At 37.8% G+C, this 19,851-nt stretch overlaps 1 protein-coding gene across 3 annotated transcripts in view; it reads left to right on the forward strand.

Annotated features, from left to right (window-relative positions):
- Window positions 1-2,871: 2,871 nt before the first annotated feature.
- Window positions 2,872-19,851, forward strand: part of LOC130084316 (electrogenic aspartate/glutamate antiporter SLC25A13, mitochondrial) — a 46,042-nt gene continuing 29,062 nt past the window's right edge. The window contains exons 1-8 of one of the 3 annotated variants that reach the window (XM_056249666.1): window positions 2,906-2,963; window positions 3,487-3,537; window positions 3,669-3,723; window positions 4,250-4,392; window positions 9,625-9,740; window positions 14,522-14,661; window positions 17,070-17,216; window positions 18,278-18,416. In XM_056249666.1, coding sequence (XP_056105641.1) covers window positions 3,712-3,723; window positions 4,250-4,392; window positions 9,625-9,740; window positions 14,522-14,661; window positions 17,070-17,216; window positions 18,278-18,416 — 697 coding nt within the window. In that variant the 5' untranslated portion in view covers window positions 2,906-2,963; window positions 3,487-3,537; window positions 3,669-3,711. Of the gene's footprint in view, window positions 2,964-3,468; window positions 3,538-3,668; window positions 3,724-4,249; window positions 4,393-9,624; window positions 9,741-14,521; window positions 14,662-17,069; window positions 17,217-18,277; window positions 18,417-19,851 lie in introns of those variants that run through there. The other 2 variants (XM_056249665.1, XM_056249664.1) reach the window with 2 other exon arrangements.

Consider the following 19,851-nt stretch of genomic DNA (forward strand, 5'->3'; position numbering starts at 1 on the left):
TGTTCAATTTCTCATTAATGCAATTATCTAATCAACCAATCACATGGCAGTTGCTTCAATGCATTTAGGGGTGTGGTCCTGGTCAAGACAATCTCCTGAACTCCAAACTGAATGTCAGAATGGGAAAGAAAGGTGATTTAAGGAATTTTGAGCGTGGCATGGTTGTTGGTGCCAGACGGGCTAGTCTGAGTATTTCACAATCTGCTCAGTTACTGGGATTTTCACGCACAACCATTTCTAGGGTTTACAAAGAATGGTGTGAAAAGGGAAAAACATCCAGTATGCGGCAGTCCTGTGGGCGAAAATGCCTTGTTGATGCTAGAGGTCAGAGGAGAATGGGCCGACTGATTCAAGCTGATAGAAGAGCAACTTTGACTGAAATAACCACTCGTTACAACCGAGGTATGCAGCAAAGCATTTGTGAAGCCACAACACGCACAACCTTGAGGCGGATGGGCTACAACAACAGAAGACCCCACCAGGTACCACTCATCTCCACTACAAATAGGAAAAAGAGGCTACAATTTGCAAGAGCTCACCAAAATTGGACAGTTGAAGACTGGAAAAATGTTGCCTGGTCTGATGAGTCTCGATTTCTGTTGAGACATTCAGATGGTAGAGTCAGAATTTGGCGTAAACAGAATGAGAACATGGATCCATCATATGGTAAATGGTAAATGGACTGCATTTATATAGCGCTTTCACAGACCCAATGGCCACCAAAGCGCTTTACAATTTGCCTCACATTCACCCATTCACTCACTCATTCATACACCGACGGGCGACGGCAGCCATACAAGGCGCCATCCAGCTCGTCGGGAGCAGCTTGGGTTAGGTGTCTTGCTCATGGACACCTCGACACTTGGTCAGGTGGAACCGAGGATTGAACCACCAACCTTCCGGTTTGTAGACAACCCACATGAACCACGGAGCCACTGCCGCCATCATGCCTTGTTACCACTGTGCAGGCTGGTGGTGGTAGAGTAATGGTGTGGGGGATGGAACCTGGAAGCCAGGATGGAAGCCACGGCCTACCTGAGCATTGTTTCTGACCATGTCTATCCCTTTATGGCCACCATGTACCCATCCTCTGATGGCTACTTCCAGCAGGATAATGCACCATGTCACAAAGCTCGAATCATTTCAAATTGGTTTCTTGAACATGACAATGAGTTCACTGTACTAAAATGGCCCCCACAGTCGCCAGATCTCAACCCAATAGAGCATCTTTGGGATGTGGTGGAACGGGAGCTTCGTTCCCTAGATGTGCATCCCACAAATCTCCATCAACTGCAAGATGCTATCCTATCAATATGGGCCAACATTTCTAAAGAATGCTTTCAGCACCTTGTTGAATCAATGCCACGTAGAATTAAGGCAGTTCTGAAGGCGAAAGGGGGTCAAACACAGTATTAGCATGGTGTTCCTAATAATACTTTAGGTGAGTGTATATATATATATATATATATGTGTATATATATATATGTGTATATATATATATATATATAGGCCTATATATTAAGTAAGTTGAAATGTTAACACATGCATCACTATATAAACCGTTTTTGAAATATATTTCTGAATAAAAAACGGAGCAGGTGCCATAGATATTTGGGGGAAGAGAATTTCCCCCGTGAGGCCCATTTGAGTGACAGAGAAAGCCTGCTGTGAAAAACACTGTGGTTCCTACTGGTTCTCCAGAACCCCGAAGCCACCAGAAAAACACTTTGAATTATTTTCAGCTCAAAACGTATTTTATTTCTGAAGACCATTCCCCGTCAGAGACCTTTTCCTCATAAATTTTTTTTTTATCAAGAAAAATGATAAATTTCTTTTATTTTCAATAGTCGATGGTTGAATAAAAAAAGCTTATGAAGATATATAGAACGAGGAAGACTTTCAAGACAAAATTACGTTTTTGTTAATGTTCTTTAGATTTTCAGCATGTCATCCAGCTCTTAATTCATTTATTTTACTTAAACTCATAGCTTATTAAAACTCTTTATATCTTTAATATATATAATTTTACCATGATGTAATCATTCTTTTAGATGACATGACATCAGTTATTCTCCATTGCTGCAATTTCCATTTCATCAGCATCATCATGAGCACATCATGTTTTATTGTAGAGATAAAGGTTCTGAGACGACACGGGCCATTTCTGAAAGTCTGGCATTTCATATGGGTCTGGTCAAGCTCAAGCACTAAAACTTTAAATTATAATGGAAATAAAGAGCTAATATTAGACATTGCTCATTGAGGCATTGACTGTTATAGCATGATAGTTAATTTTTGATATTTTTAATGCTCTTTTAATTAAATTATCACACCGATTTCTGTAATTGTATGTTAAAGTGAGTCAAAGCAAAGAATGCAAAACATATTCATTAACTCCACTGCTAATAATTGATTTCTTACCAAAATGATATCACTTCCTGTAGGATGCTCCCATGAATGGCTTTTTTTGTTTAGGCTTTTCGTAAGAATGGGGTTTTGTTTTAATTTATTAAATATTACAAGACTATCAGGATTTAAATTGAGGCCACAGGGGAAAAAACCCTATGAAATAATACCTAATGTTTTGTTTGAAATATTCGAAACACCAAAAATATTTCTGTGAAAAGTTAGCGTAGTGATCACCCAGAAAATGACGTCATCTGCTCAAACCAAACCAAAGCAGTGAAATTATTTAAAATTTGATAAACTAATAAGATTAATATCCTTACACAGTGTGAGAGCAGTGATTCACTGTCCAATATATTAATATATATGACAGGGAGACAGTATTCACGACAATCTACTGCACCAACCAACGTGAGTGTTTCATCCGCTTTTGTTTCCTCCACGCGCACGGCGCACCAGCCGCTACCGTCCCGCACGTGATCTCCATGGTAACGTCATCAAGCTCTAGAAGTCTTCCTGTTGCTATAGTTGTGCGTTAGCTGATCATGGCAGCAAAGGTAAGCGCTATTCTCGCACAGAAACATAGTCGCTTTCTGCAGACGAAGGGAGCGCAGTGTTTGATCGTGAAGCATACGCATATGTCCAGAAAACATCATCGCAGGACACTGGAGAAACGCGGATTAACTGATAACCTTCAGTGTACACAGTAGCCGGTGTGACAGAGCTAGTTAGCCTGCTAATGTCCTGGGTGAATGTTAGCGTCTGTCAATGACATTGAGACATAAGAGCACTTCAGTGAGCTCTGATGAAGGATCAAACCCCTGTAGATAGACTGTCCACTGTCTGTGGAGTGTTTGAATGGGTGTCATGGGGTTTATAGGATGCTAAACATTCCTGAAGTCAGCTGAAGTTGAGTTGCTTAGATGTAAGATGCATAATAATAACACCAATGATCATCATTACCAGTGGAATATATATATATATAAAAACTTATGCTAAAATAATGTTAATAGACAGCACTGGGCGTAATGTATACATGTAGATCCGTTATATGTAATCACAATGTGTTTATGTCTACAGGTAATGATAAAGAGGGCTGATCCAGCAGAGCTCAAGTCCATTTTCTTGAAGGTATGTCACCTCGTATCTCCCTTGAGAGTCTGTAAATAAAGGGATGGCAACGTAGCCCAACATCTAAGCACTGGTGTCAATGAGATATACCCCTTATCTGATGTAACCATTTAATACATTTCTCATTACAGAAAGAAAACCTGAGGATTAATTTAAAAATGCATCGAGCACTGTATGGAACTCCTAGTAAGTTCACATGAATATACGAAGCAGAGTTCCTTAAAAGCACGAGAAAAAAAACTTTGCATGAATAACGCATTTTAAGTAATAAATCTAACAGCAAATGATCCAAAAAACTAACACATGCTTAATTAATATTCCTTTCAATAATCAGCCTTTTTCGTATATCTGGTTTACCATCTGGATGATTGTAAAATGATGTTGTTTTTGTTCATGTTGTCCTTAACTGTGAACATCATTTTTCTTTGGTTATTCTGTCTCGGGTTTTTAATACGAAATAATTATGATTACTATTGTGATCAATGCAATATGTGATTTTAACTGAGATGTGATACGCCACATTTCATGGAATACTACATTGTACAAGGCGCTGTATAAGTGACTAATTCGATGAGTTTTCTGGTTTATTATATAAAATGCATCAATTACATATTTAATTTGAATCAGATTTGTATCTACAATATCTATTCTGTACTGCAGTGGCCTCAGCATTAAATATATAATATTAGCCCAGTTTTCTTTTCCTTCACAGTATGCCAGTGTGGAGAAGAATGGAGAGCACCACATGTCCCCAGAGGACTTCGTGTCCAAGTTCCTCCATGCACAAACAGACATAAGGCTGTCCAAGGAGGCCACCGTTCTACTGGCAGGTGTTCTGGACCAGACCAAAGATGGGTTAGTATTTATTTCTATTAAAAGTCTGAGTTGCACTTGAACCGCAGGTTTTAGTTTGAAAACAAATCAAATTGTGCAACCAAACAACAATGACCAACACACAGTTTAAATGTGCGTTTTTCATTAATAATTCACGACTTGTGTAAATTACAGTTCATAGTTCATTTGATTCATAAACAAAGCGTCTGCTGTGAAATGGACGTGGATTATGCGGCGGTATCTTCCGCTTTTAATCCTGCATTAGGATGAAGGGTCAGACATCTTAACACACCACACTTTGTTCAGGTGCTGCTCCTTTCAGGCAGCACGGCTCAGCCCCCTTTTGCATTAATATGTATGCTTTTAATGATACATAATGATAGCCAATGATACGCAAGCGTAAGTCCAAAAAGATTGTGCGTTACCATGGCAACCAGCCGGGCCGCGTGCATGTGGTCATGCGGCACGCATTATTAGGGCTGCCATAGACCGGGAGAGGTACACACGCGCTGTAATTGCCTGTGCCATTCAGCTCTCGTGCTTTGAGGATGGATAAATTGCTGCATCTCAGCTATTAACGGATAACTATTAGGGAATCATGGCTTGAGCTCTCTTTCAGAACATGATTTTTTTATATATTTGCAGGGCTTTGAGGAAAAAAATAGGGGGATTGTTTGATTTAATCAAGATTACGGAAGTGTAAGTGTTGTGTTTTTCGGTTTATCTTTGAATTTTTTAAGTATTATTCACACAAAGCATGTAGGTTACCGAGTTAGATAAACAAAGATCTGGATATATATGGATTTCTGAGGTTTGGTCGTAGTGGCGGCTGTGGTCAGGACCTTCATGCCGTCAGGACTGCGGAATGTTGCAAATGAAGAAACGTTCATTTTGAGGCCTTCGTCCCAGAATTGCAATGAGAAAGTTCTAACAGCAGTTCATATTTGAACTGAAGCTTGCTGTAATATTGAAATGTATTCAAAATCATAAAGCTGCAAGCGCTAAAAGCTCTGTTTGTGTGGGTGTCGAATCCGATGTTTTTTGCTGAACACCAAGTGTTTTACAACCGAGGTAGGTTTTCATCTGAATGAGATGATTCACAGGTTATCTCTGTTTCATGAGATGGATACAAACAGCATGATGCATTTTCTACCTCCTCCTGAGCTGGAATAAATCAAGTGATATGGTGACGTCCATCAGGCACTGAATCACTTCTCCTTTATTCACTCTGCCCTGTTTGAGCGGCATCCTGCCAACGGGTCTGAATCAGTCATTCAACACATGTAGACTTCCCTGCTGATTCAAAGATCTGCCAGACATTCTCTCCTTTCCTTCTCTGCCTCTATCTTTTCTCCCCTCTCCATTTTTGATGGAAAAACTCCTCAAGTGTGAAACTCCGTAGCATCTTGGGGGTTAAAACTTTGTAAAGAGCGCATGCTGAGAAAATGGCAGTCCGTGCCCATGTGGTTTCAGGCTGGTCTGAGGTATGCACTCAGGGAAAGCTAAACCAGCCCGCGTCCCTCCGCATCTACGCTTGTCAGTGACAATGACAGGGCCAGAGCTTATTGAAGGTGCTCTCTCTTCACCTGTCATGGATAAAAGCTACAACGCTAAACCACTGAAATAATAAGTCTGTAAATAGTGTTTCTGGTAAGGACAGTGTTTACCAGCACCTCTCGGTTTTAGAAACAACACAATTTAAAGGTGCGTGGCACCCGCTGGGAGATACAAGGAAATGCTTTGTACAAAAGTATTTCTGTTTTGATTAGCGTAAACATTGAAAATTAATAGCAGCATAATATTCTTTTATTTTACGAAAATTTAAACAAATTTATTGTTTTTTTCAGTATGTTTCTCTTCTAAATTTTTGAAATAAGTCTTTTATGGTCACCAAGACTGCACAAAAATACAGTAAAAACAGTTTAAAATAAATGTAGTCTTCAGTGTCACGTGATCCGACTCCGAGTTGGTGCTCAAAGTATTTCCCATTATTACCAATGTTGAAAGCAGTTGTGCTGCTTAATATTTTTGTGGAAACCATGATACATTTTTTTTTACAGATTCTTTGATAAATAGAAAGTTAAAAATAACTAGGCCTATAAATCTTTTGTAACATTATAAATGTCTTTATTGTCAATTTAATGTGTCCTTGCTAAATAAAAGTATTAATTTCTTTCAAAACACTTTTTTTTTTTTTTTTACTGACCCCAGACTTTTAAATTGTAGCATATTCAACAGTTTCCAGTTTTTGTTGTGTTTAGAAAAAACAAAGTTCCACATGAATTGTCCTTATTATTAAATCGTTTCAGTGTCATATTTGAGAAACATAAAACTTTTTTGCATTCCCCATGTTACACTTCTGGTTCTGTGCCATTTTAGTTGATGGTTGGAAAATGTTCTTTGTCAGGCTTATTATTTGAGCTTCGGCTTAGTTTGTTTTACATGGCTACGGCATCTTAGTGTGTTTGTGTACCAGTGTAATTGTTCTCTAGTAGTCAAGGAACTGCTAATCAACCATCATAAGCCTCACGTCTGGCATGGCGCTGGGGAAACTACATGCACAACTCATTTTTGTGTATGTTGATTGGAGGGCATTTAATGCAGATACACTCCAACAATCAATTACGGTGACCATCAAGCTGATCTGAAATGAAAGCGATACCATCTGGTGATTAGAAGTGCCTCCTTGCCTTCCAATGGTTTCCAGTGTCAGAGATGCGTTTTAATACTGCCTTCACGTGCTATTGGAAATTTCTTACTTCCCACTTCTGAAGTTGTGACTACGAGCTCGTTGCTCGGTGCTTTGTTGTCGGAAAGAACAGGAATCATGGAGGACACCAGGTTTATTCTTGCCTGTTTATTAGGAAAATCTTATTAAAGGCAAAATGCAATTTAGTGTCCCGTTCATTGACAACCGTAAACATTCACCGCTCTATCTAGATAGTCAGCTTGCTGGAATTTCGGACAAATACAGGCTATTTTCGTATAAAACATACAATATGCTTCAAAGGATTATTCATAAATATGCACTACTTTGACGACAAGACAAGGCGATATAGCTGTTGTGGAAAAAACTAGTAAAGAATACCAATCATTCTCCTCTCCGCCATGTTTAAAGTTTATGGCCCGCTCAACTCAGTAACTCAAAATTATGCTGCCTTTATGTGCTATCGGAATTATCGTAAATACGAGTTTCTTAAGTAAAAATTGGACATGAACTCTCAAGTCATATTTACCACTGGGAAGCTTAGGGATAATTTTGATACCCAAGTTTCTAAGTTGAGCGAGCCATAAACGGAGGGGAGAATGACTGCTACTGTGACTCGAATTCTCAACAAGTTTATCTACATCGTCTTGTCTTGTCGTTAAAGTAGTGCATATTTAGGCTACATATATGAAAAGTCATTAGAAGCGTATTGTATGTTTTATACATATAGCCTGTATTTGACAGAAATTCCAGAATTGTCAGCAAGCTGACTATCTAGATATTGCTGTGAATGTTTTTATGGTTGTCAATGAATGGGACACTAAATACGTTTTGGCTTTAATAAGAATTTCCCAATAAATACGCAAGAATAAACCTGGTGTCCTCCAGGATTCCTGTTCTTTCCAAAAACAAAGCACTTGAATGCAATGAGCTCGTTATCACGACTTCAGAAGTGGGAAGTAGGAAATGTTCCGATAGCATGTGAAGGCAGCATTATCCCGGAGCTTCCCAGTGGTAAATACGCCTTCATGTCCACTTTTTAACTAGGAAACTTCCGCTGGCACGTGAAGGCAGCATAATCACTCGCTGAGTTTTGTCCGACTTTTCTTTTTGCAAAAGCATCAGCATCTGTATCATCTCTCTTTGCTGTTTTGTTTTTAATCATCGACGCCTGGGCCCAGCGGATCGCCTTTGTAGCTCTCCACCCACTCTGGAACAGCAGGCTCCTGTTCTCCTACTGTCAGCTTAGTTAATAAAAGAATTACTCTTGACTCCACAATGTGGCTGATTTGGCATGCTGGAAGCCCACAAATTCTCAGTTCCTTTGAATTTCATCAGTAACAAAATTAATTAGAGTGGCCACGAAAATGTAATCATTGCTCCCTGGAAATTGAAATAAATTAGAGATGCATGCATTGGGACTGCTCGTTAGCAGTGACCTCGAGTAATTGCTGTATCCATTTGTGAAATTCATAATGGAGTTGAGGCAACTTTGAACTGCGCTTAAATAAAGACTAGATTGCACGGTCCCCAGGGTTTCCTATGAATGCTGAAATTGGTTATTTGATGAGGTAGATACGCGTGAGTGTGTGTGTGTGTGTGTGGGCTTGTGTGCATGTTTATGTGTTTTCTGATGTCATGCTCTCCATTATGATTCAAACTTTTAGTCATTTGCAGAAGTCGTGCAGTTAGTGTTCCCCTTTTATTGATATAATATTTTTAATCTTTCTGCTGGTTTACTTGATTATTTGTCAAACAATAGCACCCATTTACTGTAAAATCATCACACATATAGGAACTAATGAAATAATCTTAAAATCGTGCCAAATATATGAAGGCTTCTCGAAATGTGCACTGGCAGTCAAAAGTTTGAGCACACCTAATACATTTCTTTACATTTATGTCATTATTTTATAAATATATTTAAATATAGTTCATATATTTTTAACTATTTATATTTTAGTTCATATATTTATATATGAATTTATTTCAGACATTAAGTATAAACCTGTACATCAAAACATTGTGTGTCCTTTTGACTGGTAGTGTACATGTATAGCAGTAATTCTTCCTGACCATTTCCTTACTGTACGGCTGCATGACTTGTTGGTTGGTTGATTCTCTTGTAATCACATGATTTACTGAGTTCCCAACCATACTGGGGGTTTTACATGAACTGGTCCCATTTTCAGTAAGGTAATGACATTTGACAGTCAAATTGGAAGCACTTCAATCAAGATTGGGATCATTGAAAAGCCTGTTATGTCAAATTGTTTTGTCATTCACTTAATCTCTGGGCCTAGAATTGAAGCTGGACTGTGTGTTTAGATGTTTTGTACATCATAATTTTAGGCTGATAATTACAGTTGAACAAATCACTCAAGTGTCAAGTGTTCACAATGAAAATATGTGCTACCTTTTTTTGTTTGGCGTCGAGAAGCAGTAATCAGCGAGTGATACCCTCTCATCATTCAATAATGTAATGCCAGGCTGGTGGAGTGAAGTGTCCACGATATGTAGGCTGTAAGTCTGTTTGTCTCCATCAGGTTGATCTCCTTCCAGGAGTTTCTGGCGTTTGAGTCGGTGCTGTGTGCTCCGGATGCTCTCTTCATGGTCACCTTCCAGCTCTTCGACAAAACTGGAAATGGCATTGCCACTTTTGGTAAGTGTACAATGCTCTTTATAAAACAGAGTTGAGGCTCGGAATTCTGATTGGATGAGCTGCGTTTGTAGCGTGACTGCGTCAGACTTCGTACTTCCGCTCTATTTCAGTTCGCTTCTGTACTCAGTCTGAGACATCGACATGTCTCTCAGTTTTCCTTCCGACCTGAAAACAGCCGGCCAATCAACGAACAGAGGGCGGGCTGAGAGCCGTGACGTAGACGCTAAGCACCGAGTTTAAGATTGTATTTTAGGATAGGGTAATCGAAAACGACCACGGATATGGAGACACGGGATGCAATTCGCTCTGTTGTGGAGAATATTTCCGGCATTTGCAAACTGAAGCCCGAACAAGAAGAGTGTTTGTTAAACATTTTGAATGGAGGTGATGTTGTGGCCCTACTCCCAACAGGTTTTGGGAAAAGTTTAATTTATCAACTATTACCGATCGTCAGCGAGAAACTGGGCAGGCCAAAGGCCGGCAAGGCGATAGTTGTGATTGTGTCCCCCTTGGTTGCACTCATGGAGGATCAGGTTAAGGAGGCAGCAAAACTCGGTCAGCCACGGTATTTCGCTCGATGGTTTCGTTTTCGCATCATACATGTGCGCTCCATTCGACAGGGTCCCTACGCAGTGTTCACTGCTCCCTACTCCCTGAACACGGTACATCAGTTGAAGTGGACTTCGCTGACAATAATCACTCATTTGGAATGCCCTGCAACGTCATCAACGAAAGGCAACAACAGGGTCACGCAGATTATGATATAACTTTTTATTTACTTTTCTTTCTAATTTAAAATCATATAATAGGCCTATAGATACATTCATCACCCCAACCGTTCATAAATACTCCAGTTTGTATAATAATAACAACATTTATGAATACTCAATGCATACGTTAGAATTTTAAATTTAAAATCTCTTCCAACGGCTCTGCTCTATGGTTAGTGCAGACTGGTGACGCGGTGCACATTGACAGTTGGTTGATTTTCACTCTCCACTTCCTGTGAAGTGATGTATCGATGTTCCCTTATTCCCTACGCCGTTTGCAGTGCCCTTCGAACTGAACATGTTCGTTCCCTTCGGATTGGAATCTCACTTAAGATGGTGAAACACCCTGTGAAGTCCACTTCGCAGTCCACTTACGGTCAAATGGAACGCACCTGTGTTTACAGTGGAAGTTCGATGCGGTTGAGCTGGCGAATAACACACGTCATAATAACCAAACGTTATGTGATTGGCTTACGGGTAACCAATGATTTTATACTTCAGACAAGCGCATCCCCCCCCCCCCCCGCGAGAAAGAAAACACTTTTCAATTATGCCATTCCAGACCAGGCTACTGCGTTTGAATGTTGATGAAAGTTCACCTGTGTCCGCACACATTCTGTAAAAATTGGCCTAGCTGCTGTGTCAAACAGCCTACAGTTACGAGAATTAGCTATATTACTTAGCAGAAAAGCTGTTTAATCTGTTAATTATTACATCACTTTCTGTAAGAGCAACCGTTTTGTTTTTGTTTTGCACATTTAAATGTTTTTTGGGTTCGTTTGGTTTGGTTTGGTTTCGTTCTGTTCTGTTCTGTTTTTTGTTTGGTTTTGTTTTGCACATTTAAATGATAAAAGGGTTGCATTTTATTACAGTATGTGTACTTGCATGTAAAATGTTTTTTGGGTTTGTTTGGTTTGGTTTGGTTTGGTTTGGTTTGGTTTCGTTCTGTTCTGTTCTGTTCTGTTTTTTGTTTGGTTTTGTTTTGCATATTTAAATGATAAAAAGGGCTGCAATTTATTTGACATGTACTTGCATGTACTGACAGTGTACTTACCTAAGAAAATACTGGGTGATATAAGGTAACTACAGGGGTTAAGGTTAGGTTTAGGTTCATGGTTAGTATACCTAGTTATTACCCAGTTATTGTAATTACTGTAAAAAGTACATAGTATGTATGTACATGGGGTATAGGACTGTAAAATAAAGTGCCACCATAAAAGTTTTTAGTAGTTTTTTAGTTTAAGGTTTTAGGTACTTCACTTTCTGTAAGAACACTCTTTTTGTTTTTGTGTTGCACATTTAAATGATAAAAAATGTGATGTTTTAGTATATTTTAATTTAAGATTGTAGTTTCATCACAGGAATTTCAATTCATTTGAATTTCCTTCACATGAATTGCCATATTTTGGCCTATAATTATCACTAATTGTATCAGCTGAAAGCCTAAATCAATTAGGTTATCGAGTTTAACTCCAGAGCATCTTATGTTCAGTCACCGGCCTCAAAACAAAGGCCTAATGTGAAGTAGTCTAATCTGAATTCCTGCTTGGACAGACAGATTCCTGTCACTTAGCGAAGTCCTACAGAATCAGTTGAGGTAAAACTCTTAATACGGCTTATTCAGCCACTTTAAAATGCAGATCGATTTCAAACACTGCTCCAAACACAATACGATCAGTGTAATCTTCCGCTGTACATTCACTGCGGTTATTTGATTTCAGACTAAGAACAAAGGATTTGAATACACCAATAGTTTGAGATGCTGCATTTACAGTTACATTCATGTTGCAAACGAACTTGGCACAAGAAGAATGCATGTGTGTATCTCATGCGTTAAATTTCCCTAATTGACTTAAATAGTCTAATTTGCCTTTTGTAGGCGAGACCTGTCAGATCAGCTCATTTCAAATGCATTACCCAAAGTGCCTAGGCGGAGAGAAAGAGACTTTCATCAACCTGTGTAGTCAATAGGGAAAAAGATCAGATAATGCATGCACACATGCGTATTTCATATACATATGACGCGGTTATTTAGATGTGTTGTTCAAAGGTTTTGTCAGGTTGAGCTGTAAGGAGAATAGGCAGTATTTGTCTCGTACACCTGTTTTTCAACTGCTGCAGTCACCTCAACATAAACAGCAAATAACTTCTGACTAAGACTATGGTCATGTCAAAATCACTTTATTGTGATGCACTACAGAGGGTAGGAAAATGAAATGCCGCTCTGTGTTAAAGCGAACAGGAGCCTCCCGTTTATAACCCTCTTAATGTCATTAAAAGCATTAAAGGTCTCTTGCTGTTACATTAAACAGTCTTTTTTTCACCATTTAATAAACCCTGTCATTGCAAGTCATATTATGAAGGGTAATTTTTTTAAGGGTTTGGAAAATTTAGGTTTTAATTAATGAATGTTTAGCATTTTTTTCACCCCCTGCCCCCCCCCCCCCTCCCCTTCAACTTCAATTAGGTGAATTAGAGGTAATAAACTTGCAGGCTGCCATGCAACTCCAAAGCGATATAACGAAAGAAGGACTGAGAAGTGTTGACAGGTTCATAAACACTGATAAAATAAAGGTCTGGACTCCACAGTGGAACTCTGTTGTAATACTATAAAAAGCATCTGCTGTACGACTCTTTACTGTACATAATTTGCCATGAATTGGAAAAAACCTAGTTGTTGCGCTCCATGAGGAATGCTTCTCGGCAAAATGTCCAACCCCATTTTTCTTTGCTTTTATTGTCACGTTCTTCAATGCAAAGATGTATTATGCCACATCTGTTTAGTATTTTTTTCCTAATTTGATAAAAATGTTTAATTACTAGTGCTGTCAAATCGATTAATCGCAATTATCGCATCTAACATAAATGTGTGTGAGTGAGTGAGTGAGTGAGTGAGTGAGTGTGTGAGTGAGTGAGTGTGTGTATATACTGTGTATATATATACACTACCGTTCAAAAGTTTGGGGTCGGTACGATTTTAAATACTTTAAAAAGAATTCTCTTCTGCTAACCATGGCTGCGCTTATTTGATTAAAAATACAACAAAAATCAGTTATAGTATTAAATATTATTCCAGTGTAAATCAGCTGTTTTCTGTGTGAATAGTAAAGTGTAATTTATTCCTGTGATCAAAGCTGAATTTTCAGCATCACCAGTGTCAGTGTCTTCAGTGTCAAATGATCCTTCACAAATCAGTATAATATGAGGATTTGATGCTCAAGAAACATTTATTATTATTATCAATGTTGAAACAGTTGTTGGTCTGTCAGTTGTACAGTTTTTTTGTTGTTGGATTCTTTGATGAATAGGAAGTTCAAAAGACTTTTGTAACATTATAAATGTCTTTACTGTCACTTTCGATCAAATTAATTATTCCTTGATAAATAAAAGTATTGATTTCTTTCCTCCAAAAAATAAAAATAAAATTCTCACTGACCCCAAACTTTTGAACGGTAGTGTATATATATATTATGTATTTACAAACTTTGTTAGATTCAATTAATCGCGATTAATCGTTTTGACAGCACCATTACTAATGATATCATCAGCATGAGTGAACAGTTGAATTGAAAAATTAACATGAATATCACAATGTCTTAGTGTTTTTTTTTTTTGTTTTTTTTTTTGACGATCATATTTTTAGGCATGATTTGAAATGATCCAAAGAGCAAGAACATCTGACATTCTGTACAATGTCACATTCAATGATTTAAATGTACTTATTAACATCAAAAAGTGCAGAATCTTAAACATTTTTTAGTAACTTTTATATTATATAATACATTACATGATGTTTATTTTGATATCTTTCAAAATGTTTTAACTTTGCGTATTTATTTCCATGTTTAAATGCAAATAAATAATTCCGTTTGATGCCTTGTGTTTCTAAATAAGCCTTGCTTTTAGACATGTGTTTTGCTTGTACAATCATAGAAATCTAACAATGCATAGTTTTTGTAACTCAATCCTCAACAATGACATTTCTGACGCCAGGCTTATCTCTGATTTCAGAGGATGTGAAACAAGTTTTCGGTCAGACCACTATTCACCAGCACATCCCCTTTAACTGGAACTCAGAATTTGTTCAGCTTCACTTTGGCGCGGAGAGGAAGAAACACCTTAACTACGGGGAGTTCACTCAGTTTCTGCTGGTGGGTATGACTGCTGTCTAATTTCTCTTTCTTCTGCCCACCTTTCCCCCCACGTCGTACACCCGAACGCACTCACTTTCACACTGTCCCCATCACATACTTTCCTTCACCGCCGCAGAGCTCGGATCGATGTAATGTCTTGTTTGGTGTGTTTTGTGCCTGGTCTCGCCTAGATTGACACACAGATCTGGGCACGGTTTCCCGCAGCACAGCGAGGCATATTGACCTAGTTAGTCATTAATGAAACACTGGAGTTATATTCCTACGCCAGCATTTGTTTCTCATTAGGTGACGTAACCTCAGAGCAGTCTAGCGATTCCCTTAAAACAGGTAAAGTTTTTCTACAAGAAGAATAGCAGTATTCCTTTTGTATTTGTGGCGTGCTCGAAATTTTCCAATATAGCGTCTAGACCTGAGAGTGGGCAGAGGGGGTGTGAGGGGTCGCTGTGCCAAGTTTGCATCTACGCTCGCTATATCTGAATGAGCTTTTTATATTAAACCTAACTTGGACCAGATGGGTTTTTTGGGAAACTACGAGAAACACGCCGATATTGTGTTTGTGGCCAAGACGGGATTAATTTTGTTTTTGGAACTTGAAAATGATGAAAAAACACATTTCCTGTTTCATTTATTTCATTTTCTTTGAATTGGCAACTTTTTTTATGGTCATTTGATTTTAAAAAACGGTGTTCGATTTGATCCACTCCAGAATGGATGCAGTATCACTGTAAAAATGAACCAGCAGCTTCACGGATGAGAACGTTTAGTCTCAATGAAACCCACAAATACTCAAAATTATTTTCCTTTCCTTTATGAATGGATGCTTTCCAACACTGACGCTGTGTCAATATGTCCTCCTGCAAATATGACATGTCGGAAATCTGGCTCTTCCGTCAGAAATGGCATTACTGTGTCTTAGCCAAAGGTGTAACACCTTGCCATTTCTTTAACCTGAACATTGATGATGAGATCTTTAAGTCCGTTTCGCTGTTTAATTGCGGTTTTAATGCCAGCGCTTGAATTGAAATAATTGACCCAAACAGAGGTGGCTCATCAAATGTTTTTATTTGAATCCAAAGACAATTAAAGGCACAATAAATGCCATGGTGGTTTCAATATTGGCTTTCGGAGGTTCTGTTCTTCTCCTACCTAAATAAAAACCATGCTTTTGAAACACTCGCAGTTGCAGTAATTTAAGGTTTTAAGAGACTAACTGTAAACTGTAAGGTTCAGAGCCACAATTATTATGCAATTCCACATGCTTGTGGCTGGAGCAGCACAATGCAAGACAGGAAAAATCTGCAGCCAGATATTATTTACCTCTACCTCTGCTCTTGTTGTATTTACAGTGCTACTGGCATTTCCTCCTTGTTTAAAACACTGTTTGTGAAAGGCACAGGAGCATGCATAAGATGTATTTTTCCTAAATAAATCGTCTTTGTTTTTCCAGCATCTGATTTGCAAATATTTAAATAAGTATATTGATGTGAAAAATAGGTTAATAATAGAGAAATTACCTGTAACAATCTGTAACTGTGTTATTTTAGGGGTTTTTTTTACGAGGAGAGTGACATTTCTATAATATCAGAAATAGGTTAGCACGTTAGAGTCTGACATTCAAAGCTTTGACATTTTCTCTAATAGTGTTTTTTGCGCAGGCGTTCCTTCTATACGAAGACACGTCCATATTCGCACAGCAGACCTATATTTCCAGTATTTTGGACCGGCTGCTCAATTATGCTGCTGGGAGAGAGAAAAACAACTCTCTTTAAGAGCCTGAGATGTGTAAGAAAGTCATTCTCGTCTCTTGATGTGATACTGCAACCGTTCCAGACGAGTCGCACAATCGACAAAATGAGAGTTTCCTCTCTATCAGATGTCTCAAAGCAAAATAAACAAATACATAAAATATGTGTATTGTAGAAACATCATGAACAATAATTTAATCTTTTTTAAAAAAAATAAATATATATTTATATATTTTAAAACAATAATTTGTTGATCCCATAAAGCATTGTCTTTTTGTTAAAATATTTTTGATTTAAAAAATAATATTATAATTAATATATATTTATATTAAATTTTAAACTAAACATATTGATGCATTTTGATTCAGATCAATGCACAGGATTAATTTAATCTTTATATTTATTACCTTTTACATAATATTTTTTTTATATCATCTGGAGCTGATTTGACCTTTTAAAGAAATGATTTGTTTGCATTTTTACATAATAAATGCCAGCTGTACAGCATAGGCTACATCTCACTTGGTTTATGTTATAAAATCACATGCATGTAATATATCTATATCTGTTGTTGTTGTTTTTTGCAGTAAGAATTGTTCCAATTCAGCATTCGGTAAACTACCAGCATGCAGATACAGATTGACATTCACTGTGTTGCAGGAGATGCAGCTTGAACATGCCAGACAGGCTTTTGCACAGAGAGACAAGGTCAGGACCGGCGCCGTCACGGCTCTGGACTTCAGGGACATCATGGTGACCATCAGACCCCACATGCTCACACCATTTGTGGAGGAATGCTTAGTTGCAGTGAGTTTAGTTTAAATATGTTTTAGCCTTTTCAGCCAGTGGCTGTACTGAATGACAGTTTCTGGATAGTTTTTTTTTTCTCACATAAACCACCGGGAGATATTTGTTTGCAAGGTGTGTGTGTGTGTGTGTGAGCAGTCTGTTTTATACACACTCCATGGAGTCTGTCATTTTCTCCATGATTTGTGACTCATAAACCTTGGGATTCTGGGAGATGTTTGTAAACACACAATTTCAAGGCCATTAGAAATAAATTAAAGACAATGCGCTCGTCAGACCCAGTCTATACACTCAATCCTCTAATTTAGATGCCTTGCAAAACAAGACAGGAGGTATAAACATTTTATCACATCTACATAAAGGTTTATAGTTTTTTTGTGGCCAGGTTTATGCAGGGATTTTACTAATGACATCTTGGTTAAGGAAACTTCAGAGCTGGTCTGATTTTTTTGTGGCTTCAGGTGGACGTCACCATTTCTGCAAAGCACACAGCGCCATCTAGTGAGAGACAATCCGCTCTTGCCTTTCTTTCCCAAACCCTCTTAGGGCTCCAGAAGACAGCTATGCAAGCGCTCTTTCAGATAAACTACACTTCAGCCAGTCTCTAACGTCATCAAATACATATGAAATATTTTAAATTTCAATGTTGAACTGCTTAAAATTTTAGCTGGTCTGGTCACTGCCTAGTTTTCCTTTTCCTCCCTCCGGTTTCATATGCCATCAGAGTGGCCGAGGGAGCGTTTACACCAAGCATTCTGTCAGATGCTATTTAAAGATCTACCTCATGTTAGTTTTCCACTTTATATGTCCCTCTTCTCATAAAACAGCTTAATTAAAAATGGCCCTCAAGCTTGGATCCCTCTGAAATTGCCAGTGTGGCTCTCTGTGAAACACATGTATTTATTTAGCGCTCTGTGGGGTGGAAGTGCTAAAGATGTCGCCGCACTGTAGCTTGATTAATGTTTGGCACTCCATAGAATTCTCAGCTATTTATCACCTCTGTCCCTCATAAAAGGATGTCTTCGTGCAAATGTCTGTGTGTGCGTCTGCCAAATTTGCAGGCAGCCGGTGGCAGTACGTCACATCAGGTCAGCTTTTCCTACTTTAATGGCTTCAACTCTCTGCTAAACAACATGGAGCTCATTAGGAAGATCTACACCACCCTGGCAGGCAACCGCAGAGATGTGGAAGTTACTAAAGGTTAGTGTTTTTTTAAAATCCTGTTTTGTTTTGACTTGTCCTTCCTCCCCTGATTAGACTGACTGGCGCTGCGTCCGAATATGCATACTTCCATGTGTAGTATGTGACAAACTGGTTAAACTTTATATTAAGGTGACGTAGTTACATTGCACTTACTCAAATAAGTACTGAGTAATAATAATGAACTACATGTACTTACTATAGAGTTAGGGTTTGATTTAGGGCTAGTTACTTGTAATTATGCATAATTTATCGTTAGTACTATAGTAAGCACATGTAGTAAAGTGTAACTATGTCACCTTAAAATAAAGTGTTACCGAAAAACTATAAAGGAGCCAAGTAGTATGCCTGAATTCATAGTATTCATAATTCACAGTATTCACCTACTTCTTCCGGTGAGATTCTGAAGTGTGCATAGGATGGACACTTTACTGTCCCATGAGGCCACGCGTGAGGATTTGTGAATGGCAGGGAAGCGCCGCAACTGACACGATAGGTCACATGACAATGTCTACATGGTGGATGTATTACATTCAAATATCATTCACACTATATAGAACATACTTTTTTAAATGGTCGTGAAGTAAGTTTCAAACCAAATACTATACAGTATGCGATTTCGGACGGAGCGTGGATGTGCCACGAAAAACACAATGTTACCCACAATGCATTGCTGTAGATATCTCTGTTCGCTTGTCATGTATACAGTATGTGTGTTGTTGACGCATTATAATTGTTGGTAACACTTTACAATAAGGTTCATTCGTTAACATTAGTTAACTACCTTAGTTAACATGAACTAATAATGAACAATACTTCTACAGCATTTATTATTCTTAGTTAATATTAGTTTCAACATTTACTAATACGTTATTAAAATCAAAGGTTGTATTTGTTAACATTAGTTAATGCACTGTGAACGAACATGAACAGCTGGATTTGTATTAACTAACATTTACAAATATTAATAAATACTCTAACAAATGTATTGCTCATTGTTAGTTCATGTTAGTTAACTAATGTTAACTAATGAACCTTATTGTAAAGTGTTACCATAATTATTTGTATTATGTAATGTGTAATTTTATATAAATAAATATGCAATTATAGTATTTAAATAGTACATCTTGCGCAGATTCATTCAATTTTAAAAACTATTTTTTTTTTTTTACATATTATATATGTTGTCATGCACTTAAATGAATTGTGTAATTTAAAATAAATATAGAATTTTCTCTCTCTCTCTCTCTCTCTCTCTATAAATCTATATTTATCTGTATATTTATATATTGCTCAATTATTTTTAACATTTATTTATTTATTAACAACTCATCTTTAGCTCATTAAAAGAAGAGAAATAACTTTGAAAAGCTGTCGGTAGCCCACCAAGGAGTGCATTTTTGAAACCAATCCCCCAAAACCTTAAAAAACCTTT

The sequence above is a fragment of the Rhinichthys klamathensis genome, unplaced genomic scaffold (genome assembly GCF_029890125.1).
Source record: "Rhinichthys klamathensis goyatoka isolate OS25496 unplaced genomic scaffold, OSU_Roscu_1.1 h1tg000060l_1, whole genome shotgun sequence".
NCBI classification, from domain to species: Eukaryota; Metazoa; Chordata; class Actinopteri; order Cypriniformes; family Leuciscidae; genus Rhinichthys; species Rhinichthys klamathensis.